Source organism: Chrysochloris asiatica, unplaced genomic scaffold (assembly GCF_000296735.1).
Source record: "Chrysochloris asiatica unplaced genomic scaffold, ChrAsi1.0 scaffold00042, whole genome shotgun sequence".
NCBI classification, from domain to species: Eukaryota; Metazoa; Chordata; class Mammalia; order Afrosoricida; family Chrysochloridae; genus Chrysochloris; species Chrysochloris asiatica.
This window is the reverse complement of record NW_006408560.1, coordinates 18267826-18278117: the sequence shown is the minus strand read 5'-3', so window position 1 is coordinate 18278117 and position 10292 is coordinate 18267826. Positions and strand designations below refer to the sequence as shown.

At 38.3% G+C, this 10292-nt stretch overlaps 1 protein-coding gene across 1 annotated transcript; it reads right to left on the bottom strand.

The window, feature by feature from the left end:
* Nucleotides 1-8334: 8334 nt before the first annotated feature.
* On the bottom strand, nucleotides 8335-9294 carry LOC102829305 (olfactory receptor 6K6-like). Its single transcript, XM_006861750.1, has one exon. It carries the CDS (start codon nucleotides 9292-9294, stop codon nucleotides 8335-8337), a length of 960 nt encoding a protein of 319 aa, XP_006861812.1.
* Nucleotides 9295-10292: the final 998 nt, after the last annotated feature.

Sequence of the window (10292 nt, the reverse complement as noted above, 5' to 3'; positions counted from 1 at the left end):
CGGGCTGCTAACCTCAAGGTCAGCAGTTCGAAACTATCAGCCGTTCTGTGGGAGAAAGATGAGGCTTTCTGCTCCCGTAAAGGTTTACAGCCTCAGAAACCCTATACAGTGTCGCTATAAGTTGGAACCGATTCCACTGCACACTACCACCATCACCACCATATATGTGTGTGTGTGTATGTATATATGTATCGGAAACCCTATACGGGGTCGCTATGGGTCGGAACCGACTCGACGGCACTTAACAACAACAACAAAACATACACACACATCTGGTAGCGTAGTGGTTATGAATCAGGCTGCGAACCTTAAGGCCAGCAGTTCGAAACTACCAGCCGTTTCGGGGGAGAAAGATGAGGCTTTCTGCTCCCGTAAAGATTTACAGCTTCGGAAACCCTGTACAGGGTCGCTATGGGTCGGAACCGACTCGAAGGCACTTAACAACAACAACAACATATATATGTATATATATGTTAAGTGGTCATCAAGTTGATTCCAACATTTTTGTGATCCTGTACTCGACAGCATTTAACAACAATATAGGGTTTATGAGGCATTCTACTCCCGTAAAGATTTACACCCTCGGAAACCCTGTACAGGGTCGCTATGGGTCGGAACCGACTCGATGGCACATAACAACAACAACAAGGGTTTCCAAGGCTGTAAATCTTTTTGCAGGAGCAGCTAGCAGGCTCAAACCACCAACTCTGTGGTTCTCATTCCTGTGCTTATCCTATAGAGCTACCACACTCCCATATATGAGTGAGAGAGAGATTTAAAAAAGAGATTTATTTTGAGGAATCGTCTCATGCCACTATAGAGGCTGATGATTCAAAATCTGTAGGTCAGATGACATTCCAACTGTCTCCTGTCCCAATTGTCAGGTCACACAGTGGAGGAGCGAGAGCAATTCTGACAGAATGTCTGCACACAGCCTACAAGTTAAATGCTCCCTGAAGATAACTGTGGTTTTGCTTTCAAGGCTTTACTTGCCTAGATGAGAACTACCCATCAGTACTCTGGCTTACTTAGGACCCACTGATTTAAATGCCAGTCACATGTATATACTTTGATCCCAACAAGATGGATTGGTACAGTGGCAGCAACAATGGGCTCAAGCACAATTCTCAGGATTGTGCAGGACCAGGCAGTGTTTCATTCTGTTGTGCATAGTGTTTTTGTGAGTCCTAATGGACTTGAAGGCACCTAAAAACAGCAACAAAAACTAGGGAGACCAGTTAATACCATTATTACTCAAATTTATCAACCAACCACTAAAGCCCATGATGAAGTTGAAGAATTCAACTTGTTCAGTCTGAAATTGAGCAAACGTTCAATCAGGATACATTGATAATTACTAGTTATTGGAATGTGAAGGTTGGACACAGAATGGAAGGATCAGTAGTTGGAAAAACAAGTCCTTGATGATAGAAACTATGCTGGATATCTTATGACAGAATTTTACAAGACCAATGACTTACTCATTGCAAGTACCTTTTGTGGTACAGGAATTATTTAGTGTGTCTTCAGGTCATGGTTTGTAAACTCCCACTAAATGACTTTTTTCTTTATGGATTTGGGTAAGTGAAGATGTGGGAAGATAATGATGAATTATATCATTCAGATGGGAGAGATTTTTAACAGGGTTGGTTGTCACTAGTTTGTTCTGCCACCCTGTTGTGTATCAAAAGCAGATCTCACTACCACCAAAGAAGACAAAGAAAAATCTAGAGTGGAAGGTATCCTTTGGATCCTGAGATCCCTACATATTGAAACTCCTTGACCCAGGGACAGAAATCTGTAACATGGTTGGAGTGGCAAAGGGGCAGTAGCAGAACCAATAGCCAGAGCACAAGACAAAGTAGTGGGCTTCCTAGTTCATGGAGCAAGTAAAGTTGAATTACTCTGGGCAGGAGGATTGTTCACAGATTGGCGTGTCTCCAGGCACTTAACTGGGGGAGCTAGGTTTGCTGATCCATGGAGCAGGAGCCAAGTATCTTCAGACTGAGTCTTTTGGTGGAGTGACTTGTCCAGTGAGCTTTTATCAGCAGACCTAAAAGAGCTTTGTTGCCAAGGGCAAAGAGTACCTAATTGTGGACAAGACTGAGGATAAATTGTATTGACTGGAAGAACTTTGCCCTGAATATTTCTGACCCTGAATTATAACCTGACAATTTACCTAATAAACTCTGTAACTGTGACTATTTCTCTGACTTCTAAGTAGTCTTTGAAATGAATTATCAAAGCCATGAGCAGAATACTGTGGAAAGGATGTTTGTCATACTTTTTTGGGGGGCATTTTTTCCAATAACATAAATGGCTACTATATATGTGAACATAACCAGAAATACACAGGAATTAAACTAGCTAATTTATACCTTTGGAAAGAAATAATGGAGAATTTCAATATCATTAGCCAAAACAGGATCAGGGGTCCACTGTGAATCAGCTCATCAACTGCTCATGTGCAAGTTCAGACTTTAAGACAAATCTGCCAAAGCCAAAAGATGGACCTGAGTATACTTTGACTCCAGAGGATGAGCACTGAACTTCAGACCACAAGGTTGGTGGTCCAAGCTCCCCAGTGACTCCATGTGAGAAAGTATGTTCCAATAATCGAATGTAACACTGGAGTCACTGATTCATCTATGCCAAGAAATTTGGAAGACAGCTACCTAGCCAACTGATTGGAAGAGATCCACAAATGTGCCCATTCCAAAAAAGGTGACCCAATGGAATGTGGAAATCATTGAACAATATCATTAATATCTCATGCAAGTAAACTTTTTCTGAACATAATTCAAAAACAATTATAGCAGTACAGTAACAGAGAACTGCCAGAAATTCAAGACAATTTAGAGAAGAACTTGCAACTAGTGACATAATTGCTGACATCAGATCAATATTGACTGAATGCAGAGAGTACCAGAAAGATATCTAGTTGTGATTTATTGGCTATGCAAAAGCATTTGATGTTATCAGGACTGATTGTGAGTGTTGCAAGTGTAAAGGTAGACATTTTGTAACAAAAAGTAGACATTTTGTAACAAAACTCCTTGCAGTCTAGTGGCAGAGGACCCTGGGACTATCAAGGGAGAAGAACAGAGTGCAGGATCCTATCCAAAAAAGTGACGCCAGAGATGGAGGCAGAGATGATGATGTAGAGAGATGGAGTGGCTACAGACTCTGAACTCAAGGAGGGAAAGGGGCTGTGTGGTGACTGCCAGGAGGGAGGCAAGTAGCAGGTTTGTGGAGTGTACCCTATGGTTGTTTGAATGGTTATATATTCCTGAGTGCTCTGGTGTACATTAAAAAACAACAACAACAACAAAAAAAACCCAAAAACAGAGGGAATGGAAGCAAATGTTGTTGAATGATGATGCCTGGAGGCGATTGTAATCATTGCAACAAAACGAAATACGATAGGATGAATGTAAAGCTGATGTTCTCCCATGTAAACTGTCACTCAATTCACAATAAAAACTTTAAAAAAAGAAGAACGAAAAACCAAAATAAATAAATAAAGTTTAACTTTTTTTGTTTTTTATTTTTTTATTAAAAAAAAAAACCTTTGAGTGTGTGGATTATAAAAAAAAAAAAAAATCTATGAATGATATTGCCATGAATGAGCATTCCAAAATACTTAATCGTGCTCAGGAGGAACATCTATATAGACTAAGAGACAGTCATTCAAGCAGAAAAAAAGGGATCTGAATCATTTAAAATCAGGAAGGGTGATTGCTAGGTTGTATCCATTCTCCATATTTATTCAATCTATATGCTGAGCAACTTATCTGAGAAGTTGAATTATATGTAGAAGAACATGACATGAGGATTAGAGGAAGGCTCATTAACAACCTGAGATTCTTATGACAAGACCTTGCATGCTCAAAGTGAGGAAGACTTGTAATACTTAATGATGAACTTCAAAGACGACAGCTTTCAATGTTAATTGCATCTCTGTCTCCATTGGGTTTTAGAAACTGTAAATTTTTATAGAAGCAGATAGCCTCATCTTTTTCCTGTGGAGCAGCTGCTGGTGTTGATCTGACACCCTTACAGGTAGCAGCCCAATGCTTAATCCACTGTGCCACCAGGGCTCCATAATTTAGGGACAGGATTAGCTAAATTGATGCACACTAGCCTTTTGCATAGCCAACATCTGTGCCTCACGGAAGTTGGTGCTTTTTTCCCTAGGACATCTATCCCTGTTGGAAGGAAATGAGATTTAAACTGAGGGAGAGAAGGTCTCTCATTCCAGTTTTAGAGCAGAGTTAAATTCCAACCTGTTAGAGTATTGCCCTCTTTTCCTAAGAGATTTTGTTCTAGGACCAATGATCTTCCAGCTCAAAAAATCAAAAGACTAATATATCTTACAAAAAGCCATAAATTTCCCACTTTTGGAAACAAAACTGCTTATTAAAGTGGACTTGTGTGCAATGAGAAGATGATTTTCTGTATTTGACAAAAGTTAATATTATAATATTGGTTCTTGGGTCTGTGAAAAATACTTTGTCAATCTTGGGCAACTTAATGTTTGCAACACAGTTTCTAGAAAGCAAAACCTAGAAATTAAAAGGTATTTGATAATGGCCCTGGAATTCATTTTCAGCTCTGAACAATAAAAGTGCAAAAAGGATTAATAATAATTAATATTTATAACACATCATAGAAATTGGAGAAGGCTGCTTTAGTTGTGTGCAAGCAGAGGCTGGATTATCTTTACTCAGATATACTAAAGGTTTCTAAATTAGATATAGAAAGAACTAGATGTCTTTTTAGGTAATTTAAAGTCGGAAAAAGTGGGAAATACATTTGTTCACATTGAAAGCCTTGAGCAGAAGGAAGGGTATCTTTTCTCATAGGAGCTGTTCTTCTACTGAACTGCTGTTGATGTTAGCTGCCATCAAGTCTATTCTGACTCAAAGCAACAAGATATGCAACAGAACAAAGCAGCCCTGTGCCATCTTCATAATAGTTGATATGTCTGAGCCCATTGAACTAGGACTGATGATAGGAATAGAAATAAAGCAATTACGAATTAGGATGGAATTACTATTGTCTTAGATTGACTACTTTGAATTATGCATTCTCCTGAATGTCAGACTGTCTCCAAGTCACTCCTTCTCCTTAGACTGATATGGGCACTGCTTGTAACTGTCATCACAACTCTCTGTGTTCTTTTTAATATTAATTTAATATTAATTTCTTTTTAATATTCATTCAACTGTACTCTCAGTCAACCAAGTGTGCTCATCAGTTGGTCCAAGAGCTGAGCTTAGATAGCCTCCGGATAGTCTGCAGAATCATATACCAAGAATTCTGACATTCAGAGGAGGAGGAGACCTTATTCCTGTTCTCTGTACACTCTTACTCTAATGGGATAATTAGAGTAAAGGAAGATATTGGTCCTGAAGTAAGTCCTGGGACAATCAATGTGGGAAATTATTGTTGAGGATTCTAGTAGTATGTAGTAAGGTTGAGAAGTAGCAACAACAAAGGTATAAATGGTCATTCCTGAGCTTCATTTCAAAGGTTAAGAATTTCCTTTGGAAAAGAATCAATAAGCAGGGTTGAGAGAGGAGAGGACAAAACTGGATGCAATGCCTAAGAGGATTGAAACAAAAACACTAAACTAAGGAAGGTGTAGAGGAAGCAAAACAATGCAAAGACTGGGAGTAATGCCTCTATAAGGATCATTACATGTAATGACAAAAAAAAAGTGAATTTTGTGGACTGTGACATCATTATTAATAATAGCAATAATACAAGGGTAAATAAAAAAATATTGATATTAGGAAAATTTGCCTCACATTTTGATATTTCTGTTTAATAAAGTGTTCTATCATTTTGTAGCAATACTTTTCAATTTACCTATGTACTTCATTAGATGCCAAATTCAAAGGTCTCTAAAATCCGAGATAACTGCTGTGATGGTCATTCATGAATCCTTGGCACACAGTACCTGATGGGGTAGTTGTCCAGCCTTTTTCTTTTTTTTTAATTTTGAAAACTGAAGGAGTAAACCCTTTCACAACTTTCTGTAAAATAACTGATGATCACACTTTATTTACTTAATTACACATTTCCTTTGGAACATTTCTTAGATTCAATGATTGGCTTAGGATGAAAATTCTGTGCCCTATACACAAGGTCACAACAATGCAAAGATCCTGATGATGGGATCAAATACAATTACATTTCTGTCTTGAAATTTTTTATAGTCATCTCTGTGTACTTGGACAATGAAAGCTATGTGTTTTTTGTTTCTCATCTGAAAACAAAAAGTATTACTATTTATGTCAGAAGTGTTATGAAAATAACAAACACTGTTCAAAACGTTAGCTCTTGGCAACTTGGACTATGGCTATCAAAATTAGGGTGATATGAAGGAATGAAGTGACTGGCATACAAGCTTTCATGAGGGTAATTAGAGTCAGAACAAGGCAGGTAAGATAGAATCCCCACAGAACAGTTTTCCTCTTGACCAGATGGGTCTGGTGATGATGGGGATAGGATTTTGTGATTCAATTTGAGTAAGCGTTATCAGGACTAATGGTGATTGTCAGAACTGTAAAAGTAGAAGAGGTATGACCAAAAGGGTGAAGCAGTTAATATGTAATTTCAGGAACAGAGGACCCTAGGATCATCAAGAAGTAGAACAAAAGAGGAGCAAGGAATCTTAACCAGAAAAGTGGAGACAACAGAGATGGTGGCAGAGGCAATGGCATAGAGAGACAGAGCAGCAAAGGACTATAGGCTCAGGGACTGAGAAAGGCAGTGTGCCTCTGGGCAGGAGACTGGCTGGCAAAATATGCCCTTTGGACATTTTAACGAATATATATTTTCAATGTAGTATGTGCACATAAAAAAAGGGAGGGGGAGAATAGAGGTAAATACTGTTAACTGATGGTGCATGGAGGGGATTGTAAGCATTGTAATGATTGGCTGAATATAAAACTGATGATCTTCCCTCTAGACCTTCACTCACTTCACAATAAAAACTTAAAAACAAAAAATAAAAAACTAAAGCTATAAACAAGAATGAAGCTAAATAAAAGTAATTTAAGTTTAAAAAATGTTAGCTTTTATGAATTTCAAAAAGCTCTAAGACTGGAAATGATCTTGTTGATCATCTAATTCTGTTCATACCAAACATGCGTCATTATTAGAATTGTCGAGGAAATATCTGAAAAGTGCATTTTCCTAATTTTTAGACTCAGGTTTTTTTACTCATAAATTCTGATGATCAATTAGTATAGGGAAGTGCTGATCTAATCCAACTCCATCATTTGACAGATGAGCAAACGGAAGATCCAAATTAATTGGATCTTTCAAAATGGCACAGTTTAGTGGCAGAAAAGATGTGAAATTTAGTAATTGAAACACCTAGTTCAGTAGTCTTTCCATGATACCACAGACACCTGTGTACTGGGATTTTTGCAGTAGATTGAGCTAGTGATGCCCACATCTCCTCAAGGGCTGATAAGGTTTCATACATTTTTGGAGAAATAAAATTGCAAAAAATAGTTTATTGAAAACCAAATAGAATACACAAAGTGATATATTTATTATGGACAGGGAATGAAATAGAGTACTTGAGTTTACATCCAGCTCTATCACTCACTAACCTAGGTAAGTCATTACATTTCTTTGGACTTCAGTTTTGACATTTAAATAATGGCATTTGCTGACTTAGGATATTTATAATTTTGAGTGTTATCATATATGTGAGTATATATTAAATGGTAAGTTATTAGAGAAATATAGTAGAACTATTACTGGTTTGTTTTGTATAATTTCCTTTGGTCCTAGAACTATCACATGTAATTTTTATCATTCGTGTATGGTTGCTGAATTGAATTTATGAACTAAATAGGACACATGTGAGGAGAGTCTTTATTAGCTAGGATGTTGAATGATAGAGGGATTTATTGCTGAATTAGGGAAATTTAGCTATAGTAATTTTCAGAATTGTTATGTTCTTCATAGATTTTTCCTCTGCCTTGCTCTACGTACCTGCCAGCATATGGGTCCATAGAAGACAAGGACAGAAACCAAGCTTGTGGTAAGTAAGGAGAAAGTCAAGCTGTGATATAAAGCAGAGGTAGCCACAGATACTGCATTTAGTTTTCACAGCATAATGGTATAACCATTGATGTTAAGAGACTATCTAGCTACCAATGATCTAGACACAGTTGTTTTTCATGCTTGTTAATGATAATAAAGGAAGGATTTATGCCAATAGTAAAAAAGAGCACAGTCATAAACAAGACATTGAACAGTAAACATCTAAATTCCCAGCAGGCACTTCAGAGTTTCCTGGATCTTGATCTATCTATTTGACCCATTACCCCTTTTCTGTGAGTAGAAAAACCTCCCAATGGCATCTTTCATGTCCTTGTTTCTGAGACTGTAGATGAGAGGGTTGAGGAAAGGAGCAAGGACTACAAAAGTGACAGCAATTACTGTGTCCCAGAACACTGAGTAAGTGGCTGAGAATCTCAAATACATGACAGCCACACTGCCAAAGAACAACAAGAACACAGCAAGATGGGCGCCACAGGTAGAAAAGGCCTTGTGACGACCCTCTGCTGAGGGCATCCCCATAATTACCACAATGATTCGAATGTAAGATAGAGCAATGACAAGGAAGGAGGCCAGGATCTCCGCTGCGTGAATGGCATCCACAATGACCACGAGCGATGTATCTGTGCAGGCCAATCTTAGCACAGGTGTGAAGTCACAGAAAATCTGCTGGATCTGGTTGGAGCCACAGAAAGGCAAGGTGGCAATCCACACGATCTCAGGGAGCACAATGAAGAAGCCACAGAGGCAGGAGCCAGCTGTAAGCTGAATACACAATTTTGGAGTCATAATGGTCGGATAACGAAGAGGATTGCAGATAGCTATGTATCTGTCAATAGCCATTGATGTCAGGATACAGCCTTCTGTGATGCCAAGAGAGTGGAAGAAGTACATCTGCAGGAGGCAGCCAGCTAGAGAGATGGTCTTCTGCTCACTGACTAGGTTGGAGAGCATCTTTGGGATAGTGGTTGTCGTATACCAGATCTCCAAGAAAGAGAGGACACTGATGAAGAAATACATTGGTGTATGAAGTGCCATGTCAAGTTGGATGACAATGAATATCATTAGGTTCCCAATTATGATAAATGCATAGATGAAAAGCAAGGGAATAAAGAATAAGAGACCACCTTCATGCATTTGTGGGAAAATAGAAAAAAAGAACTCAGTCACCATGGTCTGATTCTCATGGACCATCAGTTGTGTCATCTAAGAAGGGCAAAAGGAGAGAAATAATTATTGGTATTAAAATCCTGGTAACACATTTCAAATGGCTTCATTCCTTTCTATAATTAGTTACCTAAACTGATCTGGGCTCTAAAGAGGCCAGTTAGAAATATCTTTCAAGTTGTATTTTGAGGCCAGAAACATCTGAAATATTTGCTTTTCTACCTGCATTTTAGCCATCACCTCCAATTAGTACCAAGAAACCACAAAGCAAATGAAATTTTCTCAAATATATTTTCTGGAGATTCACTCACTTTTTAAAGTTTTTCTCATCCCTAGTTTTTATCTGGTAGTGTAGTTGTTATGCTAACCTCAAGGTTGGCAGTTTGGAACTACCAACCGTTCCATGGGAGAAAGATGAAGCTTTCTGCTCCCATAAAGATTTATAGCCTTGGAAACCCTGTGCAGGGTCACTATGAGTCGGAACTGACTCCACGGTACTTAACAACAACAACAACATGATTACCCTTAAAATATGCACCTCTTTTTCCAACCATTTTAAACTCTGAACCTTGAGAAAAAAATATTAATAAAAATATAAAGATCATCTCATGAGCCCTTCTTTCAAAACTTTTTCATCTTGCTCTTCTCCACAGCTTCCAGCCTAGGTATCAAAACTGAGACTGACTACAGTACACATTTATCTTTCTGCCTTATTTCTGTTCATTTCCTCATAGCATATCTATATCTCATTAGTTACCTAAGCTGATCTGGATTCTAAAGAGACGAGTTAAAAAATATCTTTCAAGCTGTCCTTCTATGCCTGAAACGTCCAAAATACTTTTTAACATCATTTGTTGCTGGTATTATTACCTCTACAGACTGCCAATCACAAGGTTGGCAGTTCAAACCCACCAGCTGCTCCTTAGAAACCCTACACAGGGTCACAATGAGTCAGAGTGGATTTGATGGCACTTAATAACAACAACTGGTGTGATGCTGTGGGTTAACACTCCAGACTGTAAAACCATTTGAACTGC